Source organism: Sminthopsis crassicaudata, chromosome 4, assembly GCF_048593235.1.
Source record: "Sminthopsis crassicaudata isolate SCR6 chromosome 4, ASM4859323v1, whole genome shotgun sequence".
In the NCBI taxonomy this organism is placed as follows: Eukaryota; Metazoa; Chordata; class Mammalia; order Dasyuromorphia; family Dasyuridae; genus Sminthopsis; species Sminthopsis crassicaudata.
Window position 1 is genome coordinate 455,640,171 of NC_133620.1, and position 19,889 is coordinate 455,660,059.

The following is a 19,889-nucleotide window of genomic DNA, read 5'->3' on the forward strand; positions in this document are numbered from 1 at the left end:
AAATTTGCTTCTGCAATTGCTTCCAAGTGTGAGATTCAGTGAAAACACACCCCTCTCCCCCCTCTCTCCTTTTCCCTCCTCTCTGTCTCTCTCTCTTCCCCCCCCCCCCCCCCACACACCAAAAGCAATCAGGGTTAAGTGTCTGGGCAAAAGTGTCAAGTGTCTGGGATTTGAATTCAGATCTTTCCGACTTCTACCCACTACCCCACTTAGCTGCCCCATTCGTGCACTTCCACTGACTATACTGGAATTCTCTCCCTCCTCATCTCCACTTCTTGGAGTCCCAGCTGAAACCCCACCTGCCAAAAGAATCCTTTCCCTGTCTCCCTTAATGCTAGCCCCTTCCGGTTGCTGAGTATCTCCCATTTATCCTCTACAAATCTTGTTTCTACACAGTTGTTTTCATGTTATTTCCCCATTTGATTGTGATCTCCTTAAGAATAGGGACTATCTTTTGCTTTTCTTTGTATCTCCTGTGCTTAGCACAATGCCTGGCAAAAAAAAAGTGGGTACATAATAAATACTTATGGACTGACTGCCAGAAGCACCAGGAGTTTTCCGGCCTTTCTCTGGGGCTTTAGCCAGGCCTGACCTAGAGGACAGAAGGAAGATTTGCCCATCTTGGGGTCAGATGTGGGTTGGAAAACTTGGCTCTGCAATCCCTACCAAGTGTAGGATTCTGTGAAAACACACCCATCTCCTTCTCTTCTTTCTTTCTCCCTCCTTCCCTGTATCCTTCTCCCCTCTCCTTCTCTTCTCTCCCTTTTCCTCCTCTGGGGAGAAAAGGGAATGGCTGAACAAATTATGACATATTAATGTAATAAACCTTATGCAATAACTTCAATGATCAAGACAGCTTTAAGAACTCTCATCAATGCAGAGAGCAACCCTGATTACAGAGGACTTCAATAGGAAACATGTCACCTCCTGAAAGGTAATGAGTTCAAGATGCAGAATGTCTCATAGATTTTAGACATGGCAAATGTGAAGATTTTTATGCATATTCATTACAAAAATTTTATTTCACTTTTCTTTTTTTTTTTCTTCCGAGGGAGGTAGAGAAGAGTCAGAAAGGTAGGAGGAGAGCCAGGAGAGAGTAGTATCCCAAAAAGCCAGAGAAAAGAGAGTTTTAAGGAAGAGAGAATGGCCAACAGTGTCAAAGGTTGCTGAGGGGAGGTGGGAAAAAATTGGGAGAAAAAATCCATTGGATTTTGCAACAAAGAGATCATTGGTAATTTTGTAGATCAATTTCAGTTGAATGATGATGTGGGAAGCTGGATTGTAGAGAGTTAAGAGAGTAAAAGGAAAGGAATTAAAAGCATTGATGGTAGATGGCCCTCCCCCAAAGGAGAACCATAGGATGATCTTTAGCAGGATGAGCATACTTTTTTGGGGGGGAACAGGGAGACACGGACATGTCTGAGGCAGTAGGGAAGAAGCCGGCGGACAGGGAGCAACCAAAGATGAGTGAGAATGGGATGATAGAAGGTCAGTCTGGTGGGGAAGAAAGGGTGGGGTAGAATTACTTGTCCATGGAGAACGGATTTGGTCAGCAAGGAGAAGGACTGACTCTTCATATGAAACAGGTGAAAGAGATCATGGCGGACGGCATCTGAGTGATATGAGATAAAGAGGAGAGGGGGACTTTTTTATATCATCTTTCCCTCTTCTTCAGGTGTGGTAGAGACCTGCCTGCTGCATCAGCTGAGGCGTCGGGCTGCGGGCTTCCTGCGCAGTGACAAGATGGCTGCCCTCTTCACCAAGGTGGGGAAGACCTGTGTGGTAGCCGGAGAGGTCTGCCGAAAGGTGCAGGAGCTGCAGCAGCAGGTGGAGAGTAGGTGAGTCCCAGGTCAACCCCAGGGCCCTCCTTTTAGCTTTCTCTCCCACTTTCCCTCTAGGATGTCAGCTGGTCCTGTGTATCATCTGCCATTCTCCAGGTGGCTGGGAGGCAAATGTTCTCATTGTTTTTCTTTGCTCCACTGGATCTGGCCACGACTGAGATAAAACACGGTCCAGGGAAGAAGATGTAGGAGTTGGAGCCCGGCTTTATGTCCCAGCTCTACTACTTGTGCCCGGAGCCATGGCCAGCTCACTTGGGAGTTGGATTCTAAGATTCCCAATCTGAGATGCTTCAGCTTCTGATCCATCACCAATCTTGTCCTCTGCAAAGTCCCCTCTCTTGGCCATATCTTCCCCTGGCAGGCAAGGAGGCCATGACAGGGCCACCAGTCCCAAGAGAACCTCCTCCCAGGCTTGCTCTTGTCCCTGAAGGGCCTCATTTCCCCCCCTCAGGAAGTCAACAGGAGGCAACCAAGAGGCCCTTCGGAGACAGGGCTCAACGGGAGGGAAGCCCTCAACTCTCAGCCCCCAGGCCCTGAGGCACATTTGGGTGCGCACTGCCCTCATTGAGAAAGTGCTGGACAAAGTTGTCCAGTATATTGTGGAGAACTGCAGGTGAGTGCTGCTCTCCCATCACACCTTCCTCCCGTGTTACTCCCTCTCTGTCCCAATGACGCAAAGCTTCTATCCAGAAAACCTTCTACAATTAAACCCATTTATGTTCTGATCCGCCATCTTTTTTCACTTCTCCTTCTCGTCCCCTCCCCTTCTTATTCTTCTTTGCTCTTCTTCCTCATCTACCTTCTCCTTCTCCTTCTCTTCTTCCCATGTTCTGATAACCCTGGGTCACGGGGCTGGGTCAATCACAGTGTTTTGATCCTCTTCAGATTCAGCAATCCTGACAACCAAGGCTGTTGACTAAAGGACAACCTAAGAGGACCTAGGATTTCCAGGCACCTTCTGTATAATATCCACTTGCTGTCTTCCTTCTCTTACAGGAAGCTCAGTGAGTGAGGGATAGAGTTTTGTCTAGAGTCAGAAAGATCTGAGGTCAAACGCTGCTTTGGAGATTTCCTGGCTGCATGACTTTGAGCAAGTCATTGCCCTTTCATAGTCCCATTTTCTTCTCTGTAGAATGATGATAATAATAGCATGTAATTCATCAGATTGTTGTATCAGACAAGATACCACCTTGAAGTGCAATAGAAAACTTAGTTGTTGTTATGATCAGTTGTGTCTCTTTCCTGAACCCATTTGGGTTTTTCGGGGCAAAGATAATAAAGTAGTTGGCCATTCCTTCTCTAGCTCATTTGACAGAGGAGGAAACTGAGACAAACAGGGAAAAGTGACTTTTCCAGGGTCTCAGAAGTGTCTGAAGCTGCATTTGAACTCAGGAAGGTGAGTCTTGCTGATTCTGGACCTGATGCTCTCTGTGTAGCGCCCATCCATGGCCCCGAGCCCAGTTTCTTAATGGTCCTGCTTCTGGCACCTACTAGGGCCATGGGATGACGAGTGCCTCAAGTGCCTCTCTAGTACTACTGGGTGTGGAAGAAGTCCCTAGACATCTCAGGTTAAAGTAAACTAACATGGACAGGTACGTGGCTCAGTGGGTAGAGCACCAGCCCTGAAGTCAGGAGGACTTGAGTTCAAATCTGGCCACTTAACACTTCCTGGCTGTGTGACCTTGAGCAAGTCACATAACCCCAATTGCCTCAGCAAAAAAAAAAAAAAAAAAAAAAAAAAAAGAGTAAACTTAACAAAAAACTTTGGAGCCTCACAATAACCCTGTGAGATAGGTACTTGGGGGATCATGGTCCCCAGCTTATAAATGCAGAAATGGAAATTCAGAGAAACAAAATCACTTGCTTGCTAGAATGTAAGTACCTTAAAAAAAAAAAAAAATAGAATGTAAGCTCCTTGAGAGCAAGATGTGTCTCATTTTTGTTTTTTTTTCCCTACCTAGCACAGTGCCTGGCGTCTCTGTGGTAGGCACTCTAAAATGCTTGTTGATCAATCGAGGGCAAAGACTTTTCATGTTTGACTTTTAGTTCCAGCACACCCTCTTAATAGAGGCTTGGTGATTGATCCATTGCCCTAGATCATACAGCTAGGAGGTGTCTGAGGTGAGGTTCAGAGCTGTGACTTCTTTGCTCCTAGTCCCTCGCACTCTTTGCCATTCCACATTTTCCCGCTTTCTCATCTCCCTCCTCGATCCAGAGAGGAAGTGGGTGACCCGAGCCGAGGTCCGGTGCTCACCCCTTGTCTCTCTTCTGAATAGCAAATACTATGAGAAGGAAGCCTTGCTGGCAGACCCTGTGTTTGGCCCTATCCTGGCCTCTCTGCTCGGTGAGTGGGGCGTGGGGCAGGGTTGGGGTACCAGGACAGGGGGGCTTTGGTGCCCCTGCCCTTGATCCAGGAGATTATCTTCAGGACCCTGGCTGTCCCTCTCCCCACAGTGGGACCCTGCGCTCTGGAGTATACCAAGCTGAAAACAGCAGACCACTATTGGACAGACCCGTCTGCCGACGAGCTGGTCCAGAGGCACCGCATCCGGGGCCCCCACAGCCGTCAGGACTCGCCCTCCAAGCGTCCAGCCCTGGGAGTAGGTTTCCTTCCTTGCCATGTCCCAAATTCCTCCTCCCTTTTCCCCTAGCCAAAGGCCTTCAGAGGAGGGGAAGGGATCCCTATCTGCTATGACTCCTGCAGGTGTGGTCTTCCCACCAGGAGACTGACCCTCTCCCCACTCTAGCACTTGGTTGAAGCCCCAAGTTGGAGAGTCACCTCTGAGCCAGGAACATAGATTGTTCAAGAGCTGCTGCAGCTCGTGGAGGGGGAGCCTTAGAGAAGATGGGTCCAGCGTGCCAGTCAAGGGGGTTGAAAGGGGGCCTCTCCAGGGATGCTCCCATCCCGGATTCTCCACAGACAGTCCCAGATGCCCAGGCCAGGGGCTTTCAGGGGCAAAACTGTCTAGCAAAGCTTCTCTCTGAAGGTTCGGAAGCGACACTCCAGCGGGAGTGCGTCAGAAGACCGGTTTGCGGCCTCAGCTCGTGAGTATGTGGAGTCCCTCCATCAGAATTCTCGAACACACCTGCTCTATGGCAAGAACAACGTTCTGGTACAGCCGGTGAGAGAGCCCAGACCTTGGCTTCCCACAGCAGGGAGGGGGTTGGGGGGGACTAGGTTTCTGACAGGAATCCTCTGGAAAGGTACCAATCCCCCGAGGGACTGATGCAACAGGGGATGTGCCAGGGCCCTGAAAAGCCTTAGCTCTTCAGCATGATCAGGACTTTGAACAGCTTTCTGTCCCGAGGGAGCTGTTGCTACTGCTGGATTGGCAGGGGAGCCCCTTTCCCTGATTATGGGTTCTTTGTCCAAAGCTCAGACTCCAATCAGACCCAGCAGGTGGATAGGCCTCTGGAGACCACTCTGGGTATGCTCCTGTGTACCTTTTTTCCGCTTCTGGATCTTGCTCCCCAAGAACCCCAGAATCAATAAAAATTCATTCTTTTTAATTTTGTAAAAAAAATATTATTTTTATTGATGCCTCTTGATTTCATATCACATTTATTTGCAAATATATTCCTCTCTAGAAATTTAAAGAGACAAGAATGATTCAACAAAATAGACATTTGACCATATCTGATGATGCATGTACTATTTCTCACCCATAATTCTCCCACATCTTCCATCTCTACAGTGAAGGGAGTAAGGGACAGTTTATTAGTTCTTCTCTGGGAACAAGAATAATCACTAAAATATCCCAAAGGCATCCCTTCCTAGGAGATTCAAGCAGTGATGAGTGGGGAGAACAGAGAAACTTCCCAGATCCGGAATGGAGACCAATCTGAGGAGGAGACTGAGGAGGGTCACAGAGGTGAAGTACTTGTCCAAAGTCAGCGTAGAGGCTTTAAGTGGCAGAGTCGAGATTTGAACTTGGGTCCTTTGGCTCCAAATTGACATTCTTTCCATTACAATTCTGGCCCTCACCAAGCTTGTCTCCCAGCCTGCGGCAAGTGGGGAGCCCAGGGAAGCCATCTGCTCTGGCTAATTAAGAGCCAGGCTACCCAGGGTAAGAGTGAGTGCCAGCTGGCAGGCTAAACAGCTGGCAGCTTGATATTAGATGGCATGAGAAGGCAGACAGGCAGGAGGAGACAGAGCTGGGGTTTCCTCCAAGCTGTCCAATGTGGAGATCTTGGATTCTTCTCCCTCTTCTCCCTCTGGCCCAAGGTGCTGAGATTCATCTTGCCCAGTGAGTCCCTTGGCTCAATTGGCATCTGCTTGTCAGTGGGAGTATATGAGGGAGGGAGGGAGGAAAATGTGCTGAGTGAGCAATGCCGTCACCCAACAGTTGGTCACAGCTGAGGGCTCAGGAAGGGTCCCACGTGCCCAGCAACCCTCCTCTGAGGAAAGGGAGGCAAGCACAACATCTGAGTCTCTCTGTCTCAGAGTGCTATCAATCTGCTCCCTGATTTTGAGCCTGCTCCCCACCCTCAAGTGATGCACCCCAATACCAAAGAACAATACATTTGGAGCCAGAAGAACTGAGTTAAAATCCTAGTTCCAATAGTTGTCAAGTGACAATGGGCAAGTCATATCTCTGGGCCTGTTTCATGGTGTCATAGGATCATGGACGGAAGGGATCTTAGAAATGACCATACTTGCCCTATTCAAGAGAAACTGCTTGACAAGATAGAGTTAGGGAAACCTGGGTTCAAAGGTTACCTCAGGAACAAGCTAGCTGTGGGACTCTGGGCAGTCAACCTCTCTGAGTCTGTTTTCTCATTTGTAAACTAGGGATAATAATAGCAACCACATCTCCGAGTTGTAGAGAAGATAAAAAATGCATCTAAAAGACTCCGTACATATATTATTATTACCTGCTTTATCAGTTTGTTGTTGTCAGTTTACACTTTGTAAACTGTAATGTCACATGGAAATGTGCCTTTCATTTGCAAAGATTCATTTCTCTTCCCCCAGTGAACCATCTCTTACAACAGAGAAATTTTTTTTTTATTAAAGCTTTTTATTTACAAAGCATATACATGGGTAATTTTTCCAACATTGACCCTTGTATAACCTTTTGTTGTAAATTTTCCCCTCCTTCCCCCAACCCCTTCCCCTATCTGGCAGGTAGTCCGATACATGTTACATGTGTTGAAATACATATTAGATCCAATATGTGCATACATATTTATACAGTTATCTGATTGCAGATGAAAAGTGAGATCAAGAAGGAAGAAAAAGAAAAATTGAGAAAAAAAAATGCAAGCAAACAACAGAGAGAGTGAGAATGCTATGATGTGGTCCACACTCTGTTCCCACAGTCCTCTCTCCGGATGTAGATGGCTCTCTTCATCACTGCACAAATGCAACTAGTTTGAATCATCTCAATGTTGAAGAGACCTATCTCCATCAGAATTGATCATCATATTGTCTGCAACAGAGAATTTTTAAAAGGAAAGGGGGAAAATTGGCTTAGCAAAACCAACATATTGATCAAGTCCGACAGCATATATGCAATATTTCTGTTTCCACAATCCCTAACCTTTGCAAAGAAGGGAGAAAAGTGTATTTTTCTCAACTTTTTTCCAGGGCTAAGCTTTCTTGTTCATAATTACCCAGCATTCAATTATATGTTATTGTTTTCTTTCTATTTAAGTTATCTTAGTCATTGTGTCTTTTGTCCTACTTATTCTGTGTACTTCATTCTTCATCAGTTAATAGAAATCTTCCCAAGTTTCTCTAAATTCTTGTGGCTCAGTAATATTCCATCATAGCAGTAAGTTATAAAGAGAAGAAGCAGAAAACTAGGATTCAAATCCCCCCTAACATCATTTTTTTTTACTTTGAACAATTTACTTAACCACTCTGTGCCTCAGTTTCCTCAATTGTAAAATGGAAAGGTTAGATTTGGTCACCTCAAGATTTCCTTCCAGTCTCTTGGTCTACGGGCCTGCATACCGTGACACGTTTAGCATTTTGCCATTTGACAGGCGACTGCTTTATTCCAGTTCTTTGTTACCACAAATTGTTGCTATGGACATTTTCGGTACACATGGGACCTGCCTTTCTATCTTTGAGCTCCGCAGGGCACATGCCTCGTGGTGAGATCTCAGGGTTGAATATTTTAGTATGAATATTTTCGTCATTTTTTAGTATCACGTTTTCTCTTTTTTTGTACTCTCCTAAAAATAAGAGCTCTCACACACATGTTAGATGACCTTGTCTCCTACTCAACTGAGAAAATCAAGGCCATCTGATGAGCTCTCTCAAATCTCCTCTTTTCTGTCTGTGTCCTTACACAACCTCCTCTCCCTCCTGTCTCAGATAATAATAGCTAACATTTGTTTAGCATTTACTACAAGCCAGGCATTGTATTAATTATCTCATTTGATCTTCATAACTCTGGGAGGTAGGAGATATTCTTTTTTACAGATAAAAACAGTGAGGCAAACAAAAGTCAAAGGATTTGTCCAGTCACTAGCTAGTGTCGAAAACTGAATTTGAACTCGGATCTTCTTGACTCCAGGCCCGGTGCTCTCTATCCACTGTGCCACTGAGCTGTCCAAGATGAGATAGCCCTGATCCTTGCCAAAGTTTTCCTTTCTACCCGTACTCTTGCTATTTGTCTCCTCTCCCGCCACTGGAAAGGATGCTGGGTCAGTCAATAAGCATTTACTAGGTACTTACCAGGTGCCAATTACATAGTGTTATGGACACAGAAAAAGAGGCAAAAAACAGTTCCTGCCATTGAGGAGTTCCCAATCTAATAGGAAAGAAAATAAGCAAGCAATTACATATGGAGAGAGAGAGAGAGACAAACAGACACACAGAGAGGAGGGAAGGAGGAAGGGAGAGATATAGACAGAGATTCAGAGACAGAAAGAAAGGAAGAGATAGAGACAGACAGGCAGAGGTAAGAGAGATATGTATATATGTATGTGTGATAAATTGGAAATAATAAAGGAAAAACACTATAATTAAGAGAGGTTGAGAAAGGCTTCCTATGATGATGGGATTTTAGCTGAGACCTAAAGGCATCCAGTGCAGCTAGTAAGTGGTGAAGAAGAGAGAGCATTCCAGGCATGAGAAAATACTGGGAATTGAGAAATGGAATGTCTTGTTTGTGGATCGGCCAAGAGGCCCATATCCCTGGGTCAAAGAACATGTGGAAGGGCAGAAGATGGTAGAAAACTAGGAGGGGTTAGGTTCTAAGGGGCTTTAAATGCCAGCCACTTCTATACTTGATCCTGGAAGTTAAGAAGCCAGTGCGATTTATTGTGCAGCAGCATGACGTGGTCAGACTTTATGGCTTTGGTGGCTGAATAAAACATGGATTGGGTTGGAAGAATTAAGGCAGACTATTGCAATAATCCAGGTGTGAGGCGATGAGGATCTGTTCTAGAGTGATGATAGTGTCAGAGGAGAGAAGGGGCACAGATATTTGAGAGCAGAATAAAAATCACCAGCTTTGGGGGGGTTGGATTGGGAAGGTGAGATATTGTGAGCACTTGAGGGCGACTCCTAGGTTGAGAGCCCGAGGGACTGGAAGGATAATGTGGTCCTCAACAGCAAGAGGGAAATTGCTAGAAAAAAGGGCTTAGGGGAAAAGATGAATTTGCTTTTGGACATGTTGAGTTTAAGATGTCCTTTGGATCTATGGTTTGAGATGTCTGAAGGGCAGTTGGCCATGGGAGGCTGGAGTTCAGTGAGTTGAGTAAATTTGAGAATTATCAGCGGAGAGAAGGTATGAAATGTATGGGAGCTAATGAATTTACCAAGTGAAATAGAAGAGGGGGAGAAGAGAAATAGACCCAGGACAGAACCCTAGAAGTAAAGGACATGAACTGCATAAGAATCCAGCTCTAAAAGGTAGAAGAAGCAGGAGGGAGGGATGTCCTGATAACCAAGAGAAAAGGAAGGTTTAAGGGAAAGAGGCTGCAGAGGGATCGGGGAGATAAGAGAAAAGCCCTTGGATTTGGAAATTAGGGATCAAATGGAAACTTTGGAGAGGGAAGTTTCAGTTGAATGATGAGATCAGAATTTGGATTTTAAGGGTTGGGAGAGGAGAGGAAGTGAAGGCACCTGTTGCCTTTTCAAGGACTTTATATCCATAAAGGGCAAGAAGAAATAGAGGATAATAGAGTGGATGGAAGGATCAAGTGGGTTGTTTTGTTTGTTTGTTTGTTTGTTTTTTGGGTTTTTTTTTTTTTTTTTTTTGAGGATAGGGGAGAGATGGGCATGGTTATCAGAAGTAATAAACAGAGAGAGGTTTGAAGATATGTGAGAAATTTAAATAATTTCTGGATTCAAATCTAGACTCTGCTACTGAACTATGTGTGTGACCATGGGCAAGTCATTTGACTTGCACCCAGATTCCTTATTTTCAAAAGGAGAATATAGGACTATATAACTTTTAACCCTAGGTGACATCTATGACCCCATCCCCTGCCATCTCCCATAGGACCCTGCTCCATCTTACTCTCCTTCTCTACTGGTTCCTCTCTCTCTGATTTCCCCTCCATGTTGACTCACTGCATCCACTTCCCTTTTTCACCCATTTACTCCTCAACCTCTTTCAATCTCCCTTCTGTCCTTAGCTCTTGATGCAATAATCTCACCCATGACCTCCAACTCAAAACCAAACCCAGGGCCTTTATTTCTGCTCTCCATCTCTTGAAATTTCGTGGAGTTGACAATGTGGTACCCTTCCCTTTTTGATGCTTCTGTCCCCAAGCTCTTCCCCTTTTTTTTTGGCCTCTTTCCTCTCCATAGAAGGAAGACATGGAAGCTGTCCCTGGCTACTTGTCCTTGCACCAATCTGCAGAGAGCCTGACGCTCAAGTGGACCCCTAATCAGCTCATGAATGGAACTCTGGGAGACTCAGAGCTGGAGAAGAGGTGAGGGGGTAGGATCCAGTGGAAACTCTTCTGGGCTCTCCAGGGCCCTGGCCATGGAGGTATTTCACCATGCCAGGCTGCTAGATCTGGGATTTAGAGGCACTGACATTAGCACCAGCACAAGGCCGGTTAAAATCGTCTCTTGGCCCGTGGAGCTGAGCAGGTGCCGAGATGGAAGGACAGAATGGGTAGGACCAGGGTCAGTAATGCACAGCTTGTTCCCTTCCAGCGTGTACTGGGACTATGCCCTGATTGTGCCCTTCAGCCAGATTGTCTGCATCCACTGCCATCAGCAACGTAAGCCGCATCCCTCCCTCCTGTCCCCAGGCACAGGAGCAAAGAAAGGGAAGCTCACTTTGCAAATCCCTCTGATTTCCCAGGGTGCTTGGGGTCTTGTTTCCTCGCCTTCCAGGCCCCGTTGTTAGGTCAGGAGAGGTGCTGGCTGGAAGCTGGCAGCTTCTAGGGCCAATCCTCCTACTTAATGTAGAGTTGATTTTCAAACTTGGACTCTAGGCCCTGGGAACGTGGCCCAGCTCAATGGGTGAGCCATTCGTTCAGTTCAGAAGAGATCCTCCTCGGGGTCTTCTAGCCTTTGCCCATTTTTCCTGTCGCTTCTTTCAGAGAACGGTGGAACACTGGTGCTGGTGAGCCAGGACGGTATCCAGAGGCCGCCTTTGCACTTCCCTCAGGGAGGCCATCTCCTGTCCTTCTTGTCCTGCCTGGAAAATGGGCTCCTGCCCCGAGGACAGCTAGAGCCACCACTGTGGTCCCAGCAGGGAAAGGTATACCTCTAGAGCCTGGATGGCGGGCCATTGGTGGGAGATCTCCATCTTTGCCCCTGCTCAATTTCCTTGCTTCCCTTCTCCTTCACTGAATTTGAGCCAGGGATGCTGCAGGAGAGGGATGGGTCCATCCTGGCCCACCAAAGAGGAAGTCCTGGCTCAAGGGCAGGGGCTTCTGACTACCGGCCCTGTTCTCCTGCCACAGGGGAAGGTCTTCCCCAGGCTGCGGAAGCGGAACAGCTCCATGCGGTCTATGGATCTGGAGGAGACGATGATGGATGAAGGCCGAGCCACCGACTATGTGTTCCGGATCATCTACCCGGGGCACAAGCACGAGCACAGTAAGTACCCCACTCCCACTCATGGTGGGAGGGAGAGACGAGCCATCTTCAGCAGAGCCAGATAGGACAGAGGGCTGAGGTGGAGCACGGTGCTAAGGAACAATTGCCTGGAGCTTTCTGCCCCCCAGTGATGCTTGTGCCCAGGACCTCCTCTCAGCCATTTCTGCCCTGTCTTCGGCTCTTCAGGTTGTTTTTTTAGAACATGGGCACCACCTGCAACCAGATAGGCTCAGAGGTTCATGGGTCTAGCGATGAGAGACCTCATGGATCACTGAAGGCCCTCATTTTGTAGAGGAGGAACCTGGAGAGGGGTGGAGAGACTTCAGGGCCTACAGTAGTAAGTAGGAGGCCCAGAACTGTGGCTCAGCTCCTCCAACCAGCCTCAAGATGCCCATCTACATGTCAGAAAATGGACCCTAGAGCAGGACTGGAAAAGGAGGCTGAGAAATAGAATTTCTCCTTCCTTCCAATGCCTAGTCTCTTTCTACCCCTGGCTGTGTTTGCTTGGTGCCCATCTCTGGTAGTTTCAATTCTCTGAGAACCTTTGGGGTCCAGCCTTGCCTTTCTCCCTTATTTCCTTGGTGGCCAATGAGAGCTTTCCTGTTACAGTGGGCAGGGGCCAGTGAACTTGGCCTTTTTTTGGGCTGGGGGGATGAGAATGGGAAGAAGGAAATTGCCACAAGGATCCAAGACTGGAGAACTTCCACCTTCCCGCCAATCTCTGCACCCAGGGGATTATGGGTATAGGGAGTATATTTTGAGACTTTGGCCAGAGAGAGACTCCAGTGACTTGAATATTCAGAGTTGTTGCTTCCTCTGCTCCTGATTTGAGCAGATTTGTTTTCTCATCTTGACCCACCAAGCTTGCAGATAAAAACCAGATCATTTGTTACTCACCAACCCAGCCCTCTAGGATTCCTTAACCTGTATCATGCAAAGGGAATAAGCAACACCACTAACTTTCAGCTCCTAGGAGCAAATCAGAATCACAGTAGCTCATGATTGTAGGATCTTTTAAGGTTTATAGAGCCCATCAAGACTAGTAGTAGTAGTAGCAGCAGCAGCAGCAGCAGCAGCAGCAGCAACAACAGCAGCATCAGTAATTAGCTTTTACATAATGCTTTAAGCATTTTTCAAATGGTATTTCCATTGATCTTCACAACAACTCTAGGAGATAAGTGCTGTCATTATCTCTATTTTTTAAAATGAGGAAACTGAAGCTGGGAGAGGTTATATGACTGACCCTGTATCTGAGATAAGATTTGAAATCAGGTCTTCCTGATGTTAAGTCCATCACTCTTTCCCTAATAATACAAATAGTATTATCCCTATGTTACAGAAGAAGGAACTGAGGCTTAAGGAGGTTGCCCAGGGTCACCCAGAGAGCGAGTATTGGCAGGATCTAAACCTAGATTAACTAACCCCAAAGTCAAACGTGCTTGCCAAGATGTAGGGGGAAGGATAGCCCAGGGTGGAGGATGAGAAAGTGAAATCCTCTTCAGAAAGCACATTTTGCTTGCAGTCCTGGAATTTAAATTTGGGCAATAGATGCAGTATTTTATCCAGATGTCTTTGCTCCCCCTCTTCTCTGTCTTCTAGTTCTGTTCCCAAGCTTGGGCCAGGCTCTCAAGGAGCCCTGATATAAGACCCATACGGTTAGCTAAAGTGGCTGGCAGAGATCGGAACCATATTGTATTTGTCTGGGGATTTCAGTCCTTCAGGCATTCCTGACTCAGTGCAACCCTAACAGCTCCAGAGTTGGCAAAATGATTGATGTTCTATCTCCCAGCTAGCCTTCCAGCACACAGCTACATGTCTAGATTGCTCAGAGTGGGGCTGGCCTCCTCTATGCCATCCCCATCCCCAGTTTCGTACCCTACGCTGTCAAAACTTCCATTCTCTTTTGCGTTGTACCTGGACAGAGAGGGCCTCCCCATCGAAGCTGGGCTGAAACTCCCACCTTCTCTCCCCACAAAACATAAGTGAGTGAGTGAACTCCCTCCCATCTCCTCCTCCTCTTCCCCCTCAGTGGGGGCGTGGGAGAAGCCCATTCCCTGGAGCCCCTCCCTGCCAGGCCCTCACAAGCCTCTCTCACTATTCTCTTTGAGCAGTCACTATTAACTACCACCACTTAGCTGCCAGCCGCGCGGCCTCGGTGGACGATGATGAGGAAGAGGAGGATAGACTACACGCGATGCTGTCAATGATCTGCTCGCGGAACCTCACAGCTCCCAATCTGATGAAAGGTTTTTATCCCGCGTCCTTCCCTGTCCTCCTCCCCCCCTGCCCTGATTCTCCCTCTCCACCGGGTCCACTGGCCATGACCTGCAGGGACTCATGCAACAGTGCTGGCATTATTGGACTCCCTGAGAGTCAGGAAGAGGGAGGCTGTGAGAAGTTCACATGACAGGAAGGAAGGGTAGATGGGTTCAGCAGTAAGAGGGAGAGGGATGACTGAGTGCCGAGCCGGGGTAGCTCATCGTCTGCACCGGGGAAGGGACTGGGCCTGCCCCTGGGAGGAAGATGAGCACAGAGGTAGAGATCCCAAATCTCGAGCCAAAAGCCACCTCAGAAGCCAGCTAGTCTCCCCCCACCCTTTATAGAGAAGGAAACTGAGACCCCAGGAAGGGAAAGGACATGGCCACTTGGTCACCGGAGTAGCACTCAAGTCTCAGAACTTCATGTTCAGTCCTCTGGCCCTCAGAGTTTAAGAACTCATTTAGATTTCCAGTCCATTTCTTTATCTGGGGCCAAGATGATGGCAGCCGCGATTTAGTCCTTTCCTCCATGTCCCTTAATGCAAGCCAGGACTTCTCTGAGCCTTTACCTGGTCACTAACGGGGAAGGTCACCTTGCCTGAGGGTCTCATTTGACAGTGGAAGTGATATTTACTCAAGACCACTTAGGTGACATTATGGGATGGGAGACTTAAAGCTGGAAGAGACAATGAGAATTGTTAGTGCCGCTGCCTCATTTTATAGATGAGGAAACTGAAGCTCTGGGAGGAAACATGGCCTGTAGGACGATAGATTTCAAGCTGGCAGAGAATTTGGAGGTCAAATGGTTCAAGGGTCAAACAATAATGGGGAAAGGTTTCTCTGAAGGTAGATCCCTAACAGTGGGATAACCAGTAAGGAGCCCAGGGAGGCAGCGTGCTGGTTTAGCTGCTTCTTGTATTCCTTGTGCCCCAGCCCCCAACACGCGCGCACACACACACACACACACACACACACACACACACACACACACATATACACAGAAGTACATGCTTGCACATGCATATACATCCCCATACACACATGAACATGCAAACACAGCACAACCCATATATGTGTATACACAGAGAAACACATACAATTGTCTTATACACCTACACATAGACACAAGCACATGCACACACACTAGACACATATACATGTGCATATGTACACAGGTACAGGGCACATGCACGCACACAACACACACCCATGCATGTATGCACATAGAGAAACACATGCACACAGTCATCCATATACACATACACCCATACATGTGTACATATGGAGAAATACATCCATACACTCATACACAGGACATGTACATACATGTACGTGCACATATAGCGACATGCACACATGTACACATATAGATGAACACTCCTTAAAACCACTGAGCTTCTGCTGTTGTAGATTTCAGATTTTCACTAGAGCTTTGGGAATCCCTCGCTTGTTCACACTGAGTTAACCCATCAGTCAATAAGCATTTATTATGCACTTGCTGTGTGAAGCAGCATGACAGAAGGAATAGACAGCTGGCCTTAAAGCCAGGAAGACTTGGGTTCCAGCCTGCCTCTGAAGTGTATTTAGCTGCATGACTCAGCCTAGTCTCTTAACCTCTCAGAGTCAGACTCTCTCGGTCACCAGAGGAAGCTGTCTGCATTGGTAGAGGATAGATCTCTGTGGGAGAGCTCCACACTGAAGAAATCACAGATCAGATTTTTTTTTTTAAATGGTAAACTGACAAAAACAAAGCTGTCCCTGCCCTTAGAGAGCATACATTCTACAAGGGAGAGACAACATGTACACATGAAAAGAAAAATATATACAATATGACACATAAAATGCATATTAATATAAATAGAAGTGTGTAATATACCATAGATATAATATAAAATGTTTAATACAATAATGGGATATATAATACATATAGTATGCAAGATGTATTGTATATAATGATGATATACAATATATAATATGTAAGGTATGTTATATATTAATATAATTATATAATATATAGTATATGTAATGCATATGGTATATAGTATATGTAGCATATATAGTATATATGACACAATAATATCACATGTTTGTATAATATACAATAGATGTAATATGTAAGATATAATGCATATTAATATGATACAATAACAATATACTATATATAATATAATGATATTGCATGATAATGTAGCATAGTTAATATAATTATGTAATATATAGCATATGTAACATAAAATGTATATTGTATAGTAATATGATACAATTGTATAATATACAATACATGCAACATGCAAGATACATTGTATATTAATATAAAATTAATATAATTATATAATATACAATGTATGTTGTAAAATAATATGACACAATTGTAATATACAATACATGCAAGATACATTGCATATTAATATAGAATTGATACAATTACATAATATACAATGTATATTATATGGTAATATGACACGATTATGTAATATATATAACATATGCAAGATACATTGTATATTAATATAGAATTAATACAATTACATAATAGACTATATATAATATACAATATATAGTGTATAATAATACAATTAATACAATAATGTAATCTATAATATATGTAACATACAAAATTCATACAAGGTGATTGGAGGCATTAGTAGTCAGAGAAGTTGGTGTAGAAGGTAGCATTGGAGCTTAATCTTATAGGGAGCGAGGGATTCTGGAGTTGGGGGATGGGGCTGAGGAGGAAAGGATTTATTCGACACTCTGTACCAGGCAATTTACAGATATGATCTCATTTAATACTGGGAGTTAGGGGTTATCATTATCCCCTTTTTATAGTTTAAAAAAACTGAGGCAGAGAATGAATATCTCAACCAGGACCATATAGCTAATAAGTCTTTGAGGACACATTTGAACTCAGGTCCTCCTGACTTCAGGCCCAGTGCTGGGGATACACTGACATTTGGGTGCCTTTAGGAAAGCTGATAATAGCTAGAGATCACGGGATCATAGATTTCCAGTTGAAGGAGGCCTTAGATAGAAAGTGACCAGTCCACCCTCTTCATTTCAGTTGAGAAACTTTGGCTCAGAGAGATTTAACTCTTTGCCCAGGGTCACACAGGTAAAAAAATATTGGAGCTGGGTTAGAACTCAGGGCCCCTGACTCTCAGGCAGTTCTCTTCCCCCTGTGCTAACTCCCTCTCCCTACTTCCCCAGAGCTCAGTCTGTGGTGGAGGCTCTGCAGGGCCTCTCCAGTCCCACACCCACCCTGTGCCTGCTGCCATTTTCTGCCTTAATTCCCTGGCTCCGGGCCAGGCCTCCAGGTCAGGCCTCCAAGTCAGGCCTCCAGGTCAGGGAGGCCCTCCTCCTGAGACCTCCTCCCTGGCCTGAGACTTAAATCCAGTCTTGCGTCCCTTCCCCCCTTCCCTTCTACTTGTCTTTTTTTTTTTTTTTTAAGATAAGACTTGTGATTCCAATGGTGTTGGCAAGGCCCCCAGTGAGGAAATTCCTTTTTGCCAAAGCAGATCCTGCTCCTTGGCTGCCTCTGGCAGTCACCTGGAGACATCAAGGAGAGGAGTAAGTGACTTGGCCAGGGTCACACAACCAGTACCAGTCAGTTTGGGACTAAACGCTCAGAGATCAGCAGCTCTACCAGCTCGGAGGACATCAGAGGCCATGTAGTTAGACTAAGGGCCAGTTAGGGGCAGCTGGATGTGAAGTGGAGGACACTCAGGGCCTGGAGCCAGGGGGATCCAGGTTCAAATCCAGTCTCAGACACGCACTGGCTGTATGATCTTGGACAAATCACTTAATTTGCCTCAGTTTCCTCATCTGTAAAATGGGGATTATAATAGCACCTAACACTCAGGGTTGTTGTGAGGATCAGATGAGATAATTATAAAGTACTTAGCACAGTGTCCGGCACATCCACATCGTAGGCGCTTTGAAAATGTTATTGTAAAGGCCATTAAGCTGTACCTCCAGGGGTGTAGGGGATTTCTAAGAAAGAGAATCCCTCCTTTCACACCATTGCTCCCGGAAACTCTTCTAATAGGGAGCTAAAGGAAGCAGGAAAGCAGCACTGAGTGGCCAGCAGAGACCCATTTCTGATGTTAACTTCTTTATTGGTAGTTCTGCAAAGTAGATAAAGAACTCGCTCCTGCCTGAACATCATTCCCTGTGACCTTAGCTCTCTGGGTCTCAGTTTCCCTATCTGTAAATTGGGGAGGTTGGACTAAAAGGCTCCTAAGGTCCTTTGAGCTTCAGAACTAAGATCATGTGACTAAATGCCACTTATGATCCATGTTGGCTGTGTGGTCCTGGGCCAGTCATTCATCCTCTCAATGTTCTAGGACACCCTCTTAGCTGATCAGCTACAGAGAAGGCAGAAGCCGAGATCTCAGGTCCAGTCCCTATCTCTGTCTCCTCACTGAAACCCCACCCCCACCCCCAGCTAGATTTCTTTCAGGCTTGGACCTGTGAGTTGGTGCTTACCTTCAGAGGCTTTGTTAGTATCCCCTTACCCTCTTGAGGCTGGCTGGTCCTGAAGACATGGAGTGGGTTCCAGGTGCTAGGCTACCTTTTTTTTTTTTTTTTTTTTTTTTTTTTTTTTGCTTAGTCTAAGAACCCCAGGGGTCTGTTCTGTAGCCAGAGCTCTCAGCAGTAGGTGGGTCTTGATTAAGAGGCATCAGGGCTTTGCAAATAACTTAGAGGAGGCTCCTCCTTAAGAAGAGAAAGGGGACCAAGAGGCTGGAGGTTGAGGGCAGGCTCCCTGCAGGTCCTGGGCTGTAAGAAGCTTTAAAAAAGCAGGTCCCTTGCCTAGGGAGGACCCTGGTCTTTGAGCTGAGAGGTCCAGAGGCCGTTTGTCCCCAGGCCAGCGAAGAAGGCTGAGCTTCTCAGGAAGTGTTAGGGACCCGGAGCTGTGGGTAAGAGGATATTTGTCCTTTACATCCACACATAAGCCATACGTTTCATACCTCTTCACTTCCGGCCTCCTGGGAATAGGGAGCCGGCCACTGGGCTAGGCCAGAGGGAGCCAGGGAGGAGGGAGTTGGCACCAGAGAGCGAGGGGTCCCCAACGTGTTCCTTTGTGGTCCACAATGACAACACTGTTGTGTCCCATTGGCTAGCCTTTGCTTCTGAGTTCTGCAACATGCTTGACTTTTGGTGCATGTGGATAAAATGGCGGGGGGCCAGAGCTCCTTTTCCCTTCCCTCCCCCCCACCTCCAGCCCTGGTCTCTCCTTCCCTCCTTCCCTCCTTCCTGCTGACGAACCCTGAGAGCAGAGATGCTATTCACACTAATTCTAGGCCTTTCATTCGGACTTCTGGGGGCTGTGGGGTTCGACCATCCTCAGAGATTTTGTCTCCAATTTTTCCTCATCCTTGGAGGAGGAAGCCAAATCTGACAGAGCTGACTCTCTGCCCCTGAGCTGGCCCCAAGAGTCTAGGTCCTCCTGAGCCTGAGTTCTGTGCCCTGGGTGGATTCAGAAAATATAACCAGACGGGACGGTTACTTGCTGGCTTGCTCAGCCCCTTCCTGGAGAATTAAGGTGAAGAGCATTTTCCCATGAGACTTTTGGTGGTTGGGCCCCACTGCTTGGGCATGATTTTACTCTGGGTATTATCCTCCCCTACCTGCCCTGCCTGTGACCCTGCTTCCTGCTGTCCCACTGGCTGGCCAGTTAGCCGGGCTCTGCTCCTGTCTGTCAAGGGTCTGCTTCCTGCTGCAGAGTGCATGAGTTAGACTCGGCCCTTACTCACTCTTCCACATGTCTAC

At 46.4% G+C, this 19,889-nt stretch overlaps 1 protein-coding gene across 5 annotated transcripts in view; it reads left to right on the forward strand.

Annotated features, from left to right (window-relative positions):
- The window catches only part of SGSM2 (small G protein signaling modulator 2), a 67,219-nt gene that overhangs the window by 23,049 nt on the left and 24,281 nt on the right, over positions 1-19,889 (forward strand). For 2 of the 5 annotated variants that reach the window (XM_074263873.1, XM_074263874.1), the window contains exons 3-12: positions 1,676-1,838; positions 2,293-2,454; positions 4,118-4,185; positions 4,296-4,441; positions 4,829-4,963; positions 10,615-10,739; positions 10,969-11,036; positions 11,361-11,521; positions 11,625-11,862; positions 13,974-14,108. In XM_074263873.1, coding sequence (XP_074119974.1) covers positions 1,676-1,838; positions 2,293-2,454; positions 4,118-4,185; positions 4,296-4,441; positions 4,829-4,963; positions 10,615-10,739; positions 10,969-11,036; positions 11,361-11,521; positions 11,625-11,862; positions 13,974-14,108 — 1,401 coding nt within the window. The remainder of the gene's footprint in view (positions 1-1,675; positions 1,839-2,292; positions 2,455-4,117; positions 4,186-4,295; positions 4,442-4,828; positions 4,964-10,614; positions 10,740-10,968; positions 11,037-11,360; positions 11,522-11,624; positions 11,863-13,973; positions 14,109-19,889) is intronic. The other 3 variants (XM_074263875.1, XM_074263876.1, XM_074263877.1) reach the window with 3 other exon arrangements.